Source organism: Sarcophilus harrisii, chromosome 3, assembly GCF_902635505.1.
Source record: "Sarcophilus harrisii chromosome 3, mSarHar1.11, whole genome shotgun sequence".
In the NCBI taxonomy this organism is placed as follows: domain Eukaryota; kingdom Metazoa; phylum Chordata; class Mammalia; order Dasyuromorphia; family Dasyuridae; genus Sarcophilus; species Sarcophilus harrisii.
In genome coordinates this window covers 416,434,232-416,448,882 of record NC_045428.1, presented here as the reverse complement: position 1 = coordinate 416,448,882, position 14,651 = coordinate 416,434,232, and the positions used below count along the sequence as shown (strand labels likewise).

The 14,651-nt window shown below is 30.8% G+C and overlaps 1 protein-coding gene across 35 annotated transcripts in view; it reads right to left on the bottom strand.

The window, feature by feature from the left end:
• Positions 1-247: 247 nt before the first annotated feature.
• The window catches only part of BAZ2B (bromodomain adjacent to zinc finger domain 2B), a 325,060-nt gene continuing 310,656 nt past the window's right edge, over positions 248-14,651 (bottom strand). For 34 of the 35 annotated variants that reach the window (XM_031960627.1, XM_031960595.1, XM_031960592.1 and 31 more), the window contains 4 exons: positions 11,503-11,649; positions 4,729-4,994; positions 4,303-4,446; positions 248-1,724 (listed from right to left, as the gene is read on the bottom strand). In XM_031960627.1, coding sequence (XP_031816487.1) covers positions 1,571-1,724; positions 4,303-4,446; positions 4,729-4,994; positions 11,503-11,649 — 711 coding nt within the window. In that variant the 3' untranslated portion in view covers positions 248-1,570. Of the gene's footprint in view, positions 1,725-4,302; positions 4,447-4,728; positions 4,995-11,502; positions 11,650-14,651 lie in introns of those variants that run through there. The other variant, XM_031960628.1, reaches the window with a different exon arrangement.

Here is a 14,651-nt window from a genome sequence, read left to right as displayed (position 1 = left end):
TGTGGCTCTCAATTCTTTCATTTTCCCCTATATTTTGTGGTAAATAATGAAAACTCCCCTATCACTTTTTGTTGAATCCTATGAACTAAATTAATTTAATCATTTTGATATATATTATACTTTTAATACTTTTTTTTCCTTCTGGTTCTCTATGTGGATGTCAATAAAAGCATTTAGAAATCAGGATTTTAAAAAATACTCTAACTTTAGGGTTACTAAAAAAAAAAAAAAAAAAAAAAACTTAAACTAGTTTGTAAAAGTCTTTTATTGTATCCGTGCCACACATACTAGTGAAAAATAACACTCCTAAAAAAAAGGGGGAAAAAAGATTGCTACCTTTTCCACAACATTTTATTTTAAATAAAACTTCAAGTACTCTTACATAGGTACAAAAAAAATTCTGATCTATCTGCCTCCAACAGGCCACCACAACACACAGTAGATAAAACACAGTGGTTACAAATGTCCTTTTTTTTTTTTTTTTTTTTTTTTTTTTTTTAAATTTATTTTTGTGGCAAGGCAAATGGGAGGGAAATGTTTCTATGAAAAAATACTGTGTGCGTAGGAAATTGTCACAATTTTATTCCACATGGATACAAATGATTATATACTTGAATTTGAGGCCCTGGTGGCTTGAAATTATATAACAAAATAGAAAAAAATGGAAAACTAATATCCCCTACACCCTGTTTCAAAGGCAGGCACTACCAAGATTAAGGAGACTCCACAGTGTTGGTAGAGGATAATTACTGTACAAGCTGTATAGCTATAATTAATTACCTTAAGACTAAAATAAAATGCTACAATCCTTCTAAGGCATAAACAATAATGTCTGCAAACAATATGTACACATCATACATATTTAAAACAATACTTAATATAAACAATAATGAACAGTATATACATGTCAATTTTTCTTCACTGTCTTGAAATACAATTTAACTACACAAGTGATGCAGCAACATATATATAAATGTACTTGTTACTCTACAGTAAAGTTTAATTTTTAGTGCTTTTATAGCACATCAGTGTAAACAGTTTTACTTGGCTTTGTTTTATATTTTAAAACATTCCTTGTTGTATTTTCAAGATTTAAAGCAATTTTCTAATTCTTCCTTTTCACAGAAAACGAAGATTCTGGATGCAGTTTAATCATAAATAATTCATAAAATTAAATACATTCACTAAAAAATAAACTACAAAGTAAAAAAATGAAAAATAGATATTTATTGAGTGGGAAAGGAAAACCATTTCCCAAGTAGAGCTCTGGTGGTTGAATATTCAGTGCGTTTTGATATATTTTCATTGCTATTGCACTATAACACCCCTCTCTTTGAAAATTCTTTGGGTGTGCTTCCCTGTTCTACCTAAATTAGTTGATAAAACATACAAACCAATAACCAAGGGCCATGGTTGCTGTAGGAGTGAAGCCTTTAGAAGTAGTATCACTTTTCTGATACTTAAGGGAAAAAAAAGTCTTATGTATGTGCCTTGCACTTTTATGTAAATACAGTTCACATTGCTGGTCTCATCTGTCCTGTTTAAAGGGGGAAGAATAGTTCTGATAACTTCAGCTCACTTTGAAAGTATCTGTCCATTTTTTTTCAAAATACTTCCTCATGTTGTGGCCAGCTCTGCCTATGTCAGAATCATCTTCATTAAAGGTTTCACAGTTGTCAAAAACAAGCCTGACATCTAGAGCAAAAGTTTCGAGGTTAGAGTACCTGGAACAGAGAAAGAGAAAAAAAAAGCTTTTGTTACCAGTTTCCTCCCTACTGAAACAACTATTTTGCTGACAAATAAAGAGGTTCTAAGTACCTTTTCAGGCAGACTACCTTGCGATCTCTTCTGTGACACTCTGCTTTTGGTTCTTCTACTCACTCTAATTACTGGTCTGGACATAATAAGCAACATATTATTGTTGCATCTGGTCAGTCTAACTACCCTACAGAAAAACTCATTATCCTAGTAAATTTCTATAACCCAAACTCCCTTACTCAGTGTGTACTGTTGAGTCATTTCATTGGCATCCAATCTGTACTCGGGTCTTTCTGACTCCAAGGTTGGCACTCTATTTACCTGTACCACCTAGCTGCAAGATTGTAAACTATTTTTCTAGATTGTAAATTTATTGGCTCCAGGGAACATTTTCTCTGGGTAGAGTCTTAAGCCCTAGAATTATATGCTAAAACCTGTTTTACAATTTTTTTCTTCTTTTTTTCATTTATTCATGATATAACTGATCAGAAATGGACTTAAGCCAACTATATTTAGAAATTCCAGTTTGAAATTTTAAAGTATGAAAATGCATTAATTAAATAATATTATATATATATATATATGAATATATAACATTAAATAAAATTGAATGGGGAGAGTTCTAACAGATTTCTGCAAATCATATTTTCAGATGACCCCATCTTTCCGATATGTACATATTTTCCCAAGCTTCTGGGCCATTTCTGTTCTTGGACTTTCTGGAATCTGATTTCAAATGCTATCTCTGATACTACCAGTTAAATCTTAAAGAAACTACTTAATCTCCCTAGGCATCATTTTAAGGTTCACTCCTACAATTTCTAGTTTGGCAACTGAGATATAAACAATGCTTAGTTCAAGTAACAATAAGACTAATACAGCTTTTGCAAGTAGATTAACTACACATTTAAAAAAACACAAAGGAAAGAAACAATAGTTCATTTAATCAAGACACAGGCTCTTAATTGTACAGCCTTAGATAGCTCATAGTTCCCTAACATCTGAGCATTCTATCTTCTCAGTATATTTTCTCCCTTTTTAAACTTACACTATTTTCTAAATTTCTTCTTCTTCCCAGCTACTAATTCCTTTATTTCTTATTCTTCCAGTCAGCTCCAGGCACACCAATATAAATAAAAGAAACCCTGTAAAATTCATTTGCAAATGACATAAGTCATTTATGACATAGTCATAAGAAATTACCGTCTTCTAAACAGAAAAGGGCATTTTAGGTCTCTCAGGTTTTTTTTCAGTGTTTCCACTAGGAAGAGCTCATACTCTGCAAGCACAGTGGGAAGGAGATTGCTCCAATGGATAAGTAGTAGGTGAGGGGATATTAAAGCTAAATGAAGTGCCAATATATTTCAAAAGAAGCTTTGAGAAATGCAAATTCTAAATTATTTCTGACTTGGGATAAAGAGTATTTTAAAAAATTAATAATACAAGTGAGACTTTCAAGTTTTGGGAATAATGCTTTGATAATACTGAAAAGCAAAGCAGCAAAAATTTCTATTTCTTTTCTAGCATTTTCAGAGATTTTAAATTTCTTATGAGGAAGCTAACCTCAAAAACCAGAGAATCATTACTGTCTCAAATCACAGCTAAGTCAATGGGCTTTGAATTATTCTAAATCAAAAACAAACAAACAAACAAAAAAAACCTCACTGCTGGAAGGGACATCTGAGATCTACCCCATACCTGAAGCAGTACAGAAACTCGGCTGTAACACCCTAACAAAACATCCAGCCTCCAGCTCTGAAAGATCGTTAGTGGCAGAAATTCTAATTATATTTTGAGGTAGTTTATTATTGCTTCTTCTTCTTTTTTTTTTTTTTTGTAGTACTTCAGAATTCCATTTCTCTGCCATTCTATTACTTTTGTCTTAGTGCCAATTACCCCAGTCCTGGACTTTGGTTTCTGCCTCCTTTCTGGCCTCTAACTCTTCTCCATTCAAAATTTCAAAAAAGAGATTTCTCAGCCCATATTACTGGTCTGGTTCAGAACCCTTTTAAATACTATCAATTATTTCCCACATCAAGGTGAAACTTTACACAATGAACTATAAAGCTATCTACCAATTGCCTTTCCCAGTACCTGCCATCAGTTCCCTAACCATAACTACTCAGTTTGCTATTTAAAAAAATTTTTTTTCGGTCTTTATCGGCCTCATCTGCATAGCTCTAAAAGTACAGTTTCCATCGGAGACAAAACTCACTCCTAGAATATGTATAAGTCCCCATATACCCCAGGAAGAACTTAATATGGTACGACAAAGCCAATTAATGGGAAGCTACTTTCCCTTTAGTTTACTGGGTAGAACACACTAAAAAGGATTATTCCCTTCTCACCTCACATGCCTAGTCAAATGCCGATTGCTGATGCTTCTAAAGAAATAAAGGATTAATCAAGATCTACTTTTTAAAAACTTCTAATTATTTTCTGCTTTTAGAATCTTATGATAATCTCAAACCATAATAAAGGCAATTTTAAATAAAAGTCACATATGATGCTATCAATAGACTACAATATAATACATTTACTTACTGTCCACTACTTAGTTTTTCTCTAATGGTAGAAAAATCCATTGGTTTTTTAATAACCTTCTTATAACCAGGAACAAGTTTCAAGTTTACAGGAAGTAGAAAAGGCCATGCATCCTCATGAGTTTCCATTTCAGTCAGGATCATGCTAAAGTTTGAAACAAATTCATAGTTAACATTTAATGCTAATTTTAAAAGCATTTATCATTTCTAAAGTTTTTAATGCATTTAAGAGGATATTGAAATTTTTATTTATTTTTTGCTGAGGCAATTGGGGTTAAATGACTTGCCCAGGGTCACACAGCTAGGAAGTGTTAAGTGGTAAGCCACATTTGAACTCAGATCCTCTCGACATCAGGGCTGGTACTCTATCCACTACACCACCTAGCTGCCTCAGATATTGAAAATTTAAAGGAAGAACAGAAACTACCTGCATAAAGCCAGGTCCTTGGAATCATCTCTTTTAGGTTTCTTAATAGAAGTAAAACTTTCTTGTTTTAACAAGTTTATTGAGACATTTTCCTCCATTTTTCTTTTCTTGGGGTCTTTATTTCCTTTCTTTTGTGAACTACTTGTGGTTGCTGAATCTTCATCTTCAGTATCACCTGTTAGAGATAATTTCCTCCCTTTCTTTTGTTCATTACTCTTTTTTCCTTTGATAGTAAGTTTTTTGATTTTTAGAGTTTGACCACTTGCCTATAAACAGAAAAATACAAATAAGGTATAAATAAATATCAATCCATATTACATATCAATTCCATAAAGGTATATTTTCCATATTAAAATAAGTAATGGGAGAATGCAAAAAGTTCTTACTTTTTAAATTGTTCTTGGAAGGAGGGAAAAAATTGTACAGATCAAAAGCAAGTGATAAGAAAAAGTTTGTTTCAAAGTGATACAAAAACCCAGGAATCACATAACCACTAAATTTTCAATAGAAATAATAATAATAATAATACTTATGCCAACTCTAATGACAAGACTAAAAGCTAATACAGCAAGAAAATTCTCCCACCCATCAAATTTATCTTCATAATTCTCTCTAATATACTAACACTATTGTACACCAATCATTTTTACTGTAGAACAAGTCAGGAATATTTCTCTAAAGCACTAAGTAAATGAATTTTTTAAGATTATAAAAAGATCATTTAGAATATAATTTAATTAAGAAAAGCAATATGAACAAAGAATGAAATTTTAGTCTAAGTCGAAAGATTACTATAATCCCAAACGTAGATAGATGATAAACTATATTAAATGTGAAAAAAAGTTTCCATAAAATCTGGATAAGGATAACTTTTGTTTTTAGGGTGGACAAAAATAATGGTATATCTATGTACACATATGTTTGAGCTATCTATGTGTGTGCATATATGACAATTATATGTGCAAATGCAGTTTGCCAAGAAACTTCCATATTCTTAGAGGGATGAAGAATGGAAGAATGTTAAAACATTTCTCTAGTTTGTTTGTTTGTTTGTTTTGTTTTGTTTTGTTTTGAAGGGGGGACAATGAGGTTCAGTGGAAAGAATATTTCTACTTTTCTCACACTAGTATGATTTTAAGAAAATCAATCAACATTTTTGGGTCTCAGTTTTCTCATCTATAAGGGAGATGGATTAGATAATTTTTAATGTTTCTTAGTTTAAAAATTCTATTTAATAATCTAAGTACTATATCTAAATTCAAAGAAAGTACATTGGGCCTTTGAAAAAAGTGGTTCTCTCAATTTCAGATCTGTTAAACTCCCTTCTTTGTAGCTATTTTCTTAACTATTGAGGTATATAAATCTTACAGTAATTAGGAAATAGTTGAGTAGATTATAGTATTGATTTAACTCATTTCAAGAATATTCCAAAGCTGTTATTTAATTTGCAAGAATTTCTCAACAGTCAGGAATTGATCTCTCAAGCCAATAAATTTTAACTAGAAAATATATGAATGACAGATGGCTAAGGTATCATTTTCTGAAAACACAGCAGCTTTTAAAAGGTGGTTACAGTGAGTTCTCAGCTTTTCATGACAACAGGGGACCAAGACTGAAATCAAATTTCTAGTCATTTCAAATAGCTACTACAGAGGTTAACAGCCTTTTTTTTTTTCATTAAAAGACCAAAAATTGCTCCCACAAGTCATTCACAGACTACAGTAGATATTGATATATCTGTAATAGTAATATTACATATATGTATGTTATATATGTAATATTAAAAAAATTAGTTTTCACCATAATGCTTATGCACAGAGTAAACAAAAAAAAATGTGCTATTTTACATTTTAAAACAAAATTCTAAAAGTTATAAAGAAATAAACATAATTTAGTGGACTTTTTGTTTCTGTTTCTTATAAACTGAGAATTTAATTAATTAAAATTGTCTTCAATTCCAGTTTTGGACATATAAATGAGAATGTTATTTATGATTGCATTTTAGCTTCTCATTTTTATGGATTTTGATGTGCAAATCAACAAGGATCTTATAATGTAGTACACCCACTTAAAGCAGTCCAAAAGTTTTTCTTAGTTTTATGTACTGTACTATAATCAATGGTGTGTTAAATGGGTAAAAAGTACAAGAAAAGTCGTAATTTTTTTTCTCTACTGCAAATCTACATTTACCATCTTATCAAAATTATAATCTATGCCTACTAGAGACAAGCAAAGTGACTACACTGATCTTCCCAAAAGTATATGACTTTTTAGACATTAGGTTATATAGTAACTCCTCTTCTATTCATGGAATAATGTAGTGTGCACAAACCAAAAATTATAGAAAGTATTTATATTTATATTTGAAAAGTACCAGTATTCTGAGAATATATAGCACTTTTAATATAAAGACTATAAGTCTCACTTAGGAGAAAATAGAAAACTGCTCAGTGCCAATATCCTGTCCTTAAGCTTCCTTTCTTACAATTTGACATGCTTCAGTGCTTTAGTGCTTTAGCTAGTGAGGTTGGTATTCTCAGACTTCATGACTCATATACTTCCTCTATTAAGAAGGGGGCAGCTAGGTAGCAAAATGTATAGAGCACTGGGCTGAGAATCAAGAAAGACATTTTGAGGTAAAAATGATGCCTCAGTTTCCTCTATAAGATGAGCTGGAGAAGGAAATGACAAACCACCCAAGTGTCTTTGGCAAGAAAATCTCAAAAAGCGTCATGAAGAGTCAGACATGAATGAAAGGACTGAACAGCAACAACCCTATGAAGAAGAAGAAGAAGTAGTAGTAATAGTAGTACACATTTTTCCGAGTTAGGGAGGAAACACTTTTGGATCAAAAGGAATGCTTACTCTTTCCAGCCTTTCATTAGCTTTAGAATCAGAAAAAAGCCTATTACACAGAATAGATGACAATGTCAGAAGGATAGTGAAGAAAGAAATTTGTAACTGAGATAGCAATATCTATGATGACAAAACAAGTGAGAGACTCAAACAAACCCAGTTTAGCAAGGCTAAATTATTAAGATAAAATTAACTAGTTTAAGTTGAAGATGCTAATGACAAATGAAATAAAACAGCCAACAATCATCTAACAAAGGGTTAATCCAGAAAAGCAAAGGGCAAAGATAATTTACAAACTGAATAATAATCCAACAAAATAATTCAAAGTTGGTTATATTCTTTTATTGAATTTCAGGAACAAGCTTTTCTTTAAAGTACATTTAAAGCTGTTCTTTGGGAGTTCACAAAATTTAAAATCTTACATTTTAAAATAGGCTCCCCATTAAAGACTTCTTTTGGAAGACTCTTGTGATGGAAAGCCTTGTGGCCCTAAGGGATTACTACTCACACACAAGTTCTGACAATTTCTTCCAAAATGTTGTATGTGGACCTAGCAAAGACTGTTATCCAAGAATACTGTAGCTAAGTGTGGTAAGGCTTATCATCTGGTTAACTGCAAAGTGATAAATTCTAGGCTCATAAAATGACAGTTGAAAGGGACCTGAGAGTACATCTAGTCTAATTCCCCATTTTATAGATTTGGGAAACTGGGACTAGGGAAGTAAGTTACTTTCTCAAAGTCACACATTTAATAAAAATATGAAGTAGAATTTGCACTCCAGAATCACTACTCTTTTCACTTTATATCTCCCATATCATAGGCCAGTGGTATCAGATTTACAAAGAAACAACTCTGGTCCGTATGTTGCCTTAGAAAACTACAAACAAACATTACCTGTGTTGTTTTCTATTTTTTATTTATTTTGTTAAACATTTCCCAATTATACCTTAATCTGGTTTCACAGGCTTTAATAGTGAGTCTGACACCTCTATCATAGACACATTGTTGTTTGTCATTGTAGAACCATATATATCCTTATAGAACTGAAGTAAACATTTTACAAATTTATTTTACAAATAAAATGTTATTTTAGCTTTTAATTATTAACCTTATACCTATAAGGTAAAATGTCTAAATTATAGTTATAGTGATTAAAATATTATAAGCTTAAATAAACATTCCTCATGTTACAGATTTAAATAATTACAAATTTATAAATTACAGATGAAATTTGTCCATTTATTTTATTTCTTTTTTCCTGAATAAAAGTTCCATACTAACTAGATCATTTTGGCTTCTTTTCATGAGCCAATCCACATTAAAAACATTGAGAAAGAATGTTTGATATTTTGATGGAGGGAAAAAATGCTTTTAAATTTTAATCTTCTTTGGATCACAGATTTTCAGCTGGAATTGGACTCAGAGGCAATCTTTTTCAGCACAGGAAGGAGGAAGTATAAGACCACAGTGGGGAGGTAACTTGCTGAAAATCACACAGCGAGTGAATGGGCAGAGTCTAGACTTAGCCTTAATGATTTTAATAATAGTTCAATAGTTTTAAAATTATAATTGAAAAATTTGAGAAATGAAGTGTTCTACAAAACAGAAGAGAGAGGAAAGAGCAGAGAAAATAAGAAAAGCCATTCCCAAACCTTGGATAATGGATAAAAATTACTATCATCAATTTGTATTGCTTTAAGTTTATGTCTTAAAAAAAACTGATTTTTAAGAAAACTGAATTTTGAAATTAAATTAAATTAAATTTTTTAACTAATTAATTAAATTTAATTAAATTTTTGTGGTGTTTAGTGAATTTTATTTGAATGTCCTGAATGGATATTAGCATACTTAAAATCCCAAGTATGTACACACAAATTAAATAATTTTATTCCAATAGAATCGTAAAATGAATGGCTGAGTCGAAGGATTTGATGTTGGAACCTCCCCACTTGTCAGATAAGGAAACTGAGGCCCAAATTGATGGAAATTATTTGTTTATGGTCACAGTAGTAGAGATAGGATTTAAACCCAGGCATCCAATACTATGCCCATTAAGTTATGCTAGAATTTCAAAATTAGTTCTGAATATGAAGACTAAGCATGCCTATGAGAAAGCTTCAGAAATGCATAGTAAATAATAGGTATATGAAAAAAAAAAATCAAAGCTTAAGATGAAGGTATATAAAATTGATGTTCTTATTTGTATAGTGTTAAAACAATGTTTTATATAATAAAGTTAATTGTCAGTTGTAGCAAACTCTGAAAGAGTAGCTGTAATTTTGCTCCTATCTTCACAAATAAAACTAATATGTGGAAAACTTTTGTTTTGGGACAAAGTTTGGCTATGTTTTTTGGCCTTTTAAAGTCATCATAGAAGTTTACTGGGGAACTCACATTGCTATTAGTCTTCTTTTACTGTCCTAAATAGTTTTCCCCCTAATTAGTTTTTCAGTTACTCTTATCAATCCTTTCCAGTTACTGAGTTAGGTATAATTGACAAACTAACTGAGTTGTTGTTCTGAAATGAATAGGTGTTTGCTTTTATTTTCAGTGCCTCCAAAAAGATATTAAAGGAAAATGAACAGAAACAAAAACCAGAATCATAAAAGCAAATAATATAAAATTCTACACAAATTACTGATGAATAAGCAAAATTAGTTTGTACTTGGGCAGGGTTCATTTGAAGATTCCTATACAATCAAAATCATTAAAATCATTTTCTCAATATGACAGGCTAGCATGCTGCTTATATGGGAAGATTTTTAAATATAACCATTTAATAAAATTCATATATATGCATCTATATATATATGAATAATAGCTATCATTTATATAGTGCTTACTATGTGTCAGATGCGTTGTTAAGTGCTTTAAAATGATTATCTAGTTTGATCCTCACAATAACCTTACGAGACAGATACCATTATTATCATCTCCATTTTACAGATGATGAAACAGAGACAAATAGGTTGTGTCTTGCCCACACAGGTAAGAAGTGTCTGAGGATGGATTTGCATTTTGTTCTTCCTGACTCCAGGCCCAGCACTTTAGTCACTGTACTATTATATCTCCCACATATTATCCCCCATCCCCACATATTTAGATAGATGTAAAAAGAATAAACATGTAATAAAAATACATGGTTGCAACAAACAAATACATGGAACCATAAACTTAATCAAACATTTATTAAGTGCCTTTATGTGGGCAGGCATTTTAAATATTTCTAAATTACTTTATCAGGGACATCTGCTTTAAGAATTGAGCCTTGAAATACCAAATTAAAAAAAAGGAAGCATACTTAAATGCTTGCAATTATATATTTTCTCCCATCCTCAACACCCCATCCCCCACCTCTAGGGCTGTAAGGATCATAGGAATAATTTAATCTAAGGCCTCTTATTTTATGGATGAGGAAAATGAGAGGCAGAAACAACTAGTCAGTGATAAGACTAGATTAGATAGGATTGAATCCTGATTGATAGGATTCAGACAAACTGACTTGTAATCCAGTCATAATTGGACTTTGATTATGGCCTGTAACTGATATAAACAAAACTTTAAAAAATACATTTCTATCAATCCATAACATGACATTTGTGTCTCTAGTTTTTAAATGATAGAGAAAAACAATAAAACTAAACGAAACTTCTTAATTTCTTACTTTTCTCTAAGCATAGTTTACTGTAATTATTACTACTATTACTTTGGCTACTTGAATTTATAATACCACTTTAAAGATTTGCAGCCCTGAAGGAAGTTGATGAAGTTTCTGATGTATATGTGTACTAACCAGAATGTTTTGGTACTGACATTATATAGTAAGGGAAACTTATTAACAAACACAAAACATTAGAAGTAATTCATGACAAGAAGGAAAAAAAAAAACTTTCAGTGTATTTTGAGGTCAATATTACCTTAGCAATGCAAGCTGGACAAAACCAGTCCCCATCTGGTATGGTAGTAATCTTGGGCCTATGGCAATAAGTATGGCAGCCTTTGTCACAGCCATCACAAAGCAGCAGCAGTTCTTCATTATCTCCCTTTCGGCAAATCTGGCAGTACTACAATACATGAAAAATCATTTAAAATCAATACTATCTTGAACATTTTTTCTTGGGAAATTAAATATACCAAAATTCACATTTTGCACTAATAATTAACATTCCGCTTGCTAACATACATACAATAGCCATACACATCTATGTATCTCTCATTACACAGATATGGACCACATGACAGGGTGAGCAAATCTACTGGGGATATAATGCATATTTTATGTACATTGCAAAGACCAAAGCTAAAGGCTGAATGCCCGCAAACACTTCAAAAAGCATGTACACATTAACATATGGAATAATTAACATGACATTAGAGCACATAAAGCAATGAATAGCTTTAATACATGATTTTTTTTTAAGATGATTTTTTTTCTCTTTTGGACATCTTATAATGATCTTCATAATACCCTGTGAAGGAAGTAAGGGTTAAGGTTACTATTAAACATTAAAATAAATTTAAGAGGAACCTGTGTCAGAAATAGGGTTAAGATTTAGGGTTTTCCTAGATTTATATTTTAACGAAAAGAACATACTTCTCTTTCATTTTGTGTCTACTTGAAAAATTGATGGAAAGGTGAATACAGAAACTGAACCAAATCAAATGTTTGCTATAATTATGCAAATTCCACGAACATAATTCTTATTGAAAGAAAGAAAAAGCAGCTACAAGTTAAAGCAAAGAATTGAATAGTTCATGATTTCTTTCCCTTTGACTAACTAAAAATATTTTTCTTTTCACAAATTTCTCATGTGTGTGATACATACATTAAAATCTTAAAATTTAAGTATGAAATACTACCTCTGTAAAAAAGTGAAAGAAGAAAAGTAAAAAATATAAAAATACAATAAAGAATTTTGAGAGAAAGCAGAGCTAAAGGTCTTATTTTGAATGATTTATATGACTATATATTTTTGCTCACATAAAACATCTTGCAATCAAGATTTAAAAGAATAAGAATATTTTAACATAAAAATTCATACTAATTTAGAATAGCATTTGCAATCTTAATACCAAATTAATTTACTGTTCACATCTATTAATACAAGAGTAAAATCTCACAGAATCTAAGATAATTTGAAATGTTTCAAGGAGTTCATTATGTGCAGATTACTCACATCTTTAAAATGCAAATTAAACTTATGAATTTTGTCAGTAAGCCTGCAGCTTATATAGTATTCTGTTCAGTAAATATGTGTTAAATGTGTAATATACTAGAAGTCTAACAATCCAAAATGGAAAATGAAGTGGATGAAAAACACAGACTACAAATGCTTATTAAGTGAAATAAAGATAAAGAAGAAACACACAGAATGCCCAAATTGCAACATGAACTTGTACAGTAGACAATGAGTTAGATCCAGAATGACTCAGAATAGGAGACTGGATTAAATTATATTTTGAAATAAGCAGCACTTTCAACTGGCCATTTAAAAAAACACAGTATTCTCTCAATTAATAGTTGTGAATCAGTAAGATTCATGATACAGATTTGTGTTTAAGAAATGGCATAAAAAATGTATTAAGGATATATCCAAAATAGAAAGTGGGCCAGTCAGGAGCGAAAGTGAGTAAGAACACAAGGGTTGCTGGAAGATGCTAAATTTTAAAAGAGGCAGAATAAAGTTGAATGGATCCTTTGTGAAGTATTTATGAAGTATTTTCTAGGGAGATTTAATTGTACAGGATGAGTATCTATGGAAAAGCTTTGATTTACACTAATGAGAGATACCTATACCAGTAATATCCCAGATCCATTGAATTATCACATATACATATGAAAAGTAATAAAACATGTATAACTAAGATCAAATGAAAAATGGTTCAACATCCCTTTAATAGTGGGTATGTTTTCTACCATATCCAAGAATACACTATAAAGTTACCCATGTATATATCCTGTAAATAAAAGGCTATTAAAAAAAAAAAAAAAGAATACACTGATTTGACAAGGATGTAACAGTCTACATTTGAATCATTTTAAAAATAATCTATTCAATATCTAGAGATATTCAGTAAAAGAAAAAAGTCAAATGCTGATCTCTAAAATAACAAAACTTTCAGATTTCAAATCATTCATATAAAGAAAATTTGTATTGCTTTCTATAATTAAAAATTAAAATATTGCAAAATATTTTCTACATTTATGATTTTTTAAAAAAAATAAATTTCAATCTGTATTATTAGGGAAGGATGATAAAGACACTAGATTTTCAATTTTGTGAAAATCAAGTTTGATATTTGTAGCAGAAAATGGTCATTCCATATTAGCATGTACATAAACATTTGGTTGAAATCCTTTATTTCTAAAGTTTAAAAGTCTTTTAATAACTAGAAAGCTAATGCATTCTTATGCAGCATGATAAATGTGGAAATATGGATATAAGAATTGCATATATTTAACATACATTGGATGTTATACATTTATTTTATTACTTGCTATCTAGGGGAGGGGATGGGTAGAAAAGGGAGAGAAAAATTTGCAACACAAGGTTTTGCAAAAGTGAATGCTGAAAACTATCTTTGCATATATTTTTAAAGCTATTAAAAAAAAAAAGCTAGTGCTCCCTAGAACAGGGAATGAGTTCCCAATATTGTAATGAGGCAGACTACTTTTCTCTTATCAAAATAATTGATATTGATATAGGTCCCTTCAGTAATGTAAAATTTCAGTATAATTTTAGAGTTGGGCAGAGAAGGCCATTAACACTCATCTTTTCCCTTTTTAGCTTAATAGTTTAATAAAACTTTTAAGATCTATGTGTTTATAACAATCAGCTTTGTAGAGTTATCATCCCTGGTTTCTAATTTTAAAATTTTACCTGGGAATTTGGTGCCAAAAGTAATCAGCCAACTAAGGTGACTAATAATGTTAAAGGAGAGGAAAGTGCAGTATAAAACCAGAAAAAGAGATTAGATTTTACCCTCGAGGTTACAATCCAGTTGGGGAGATAAAGGTGATATAGGCAAAACAATGAAAGAACAGTTGTGGGAAAACTACTGGTTA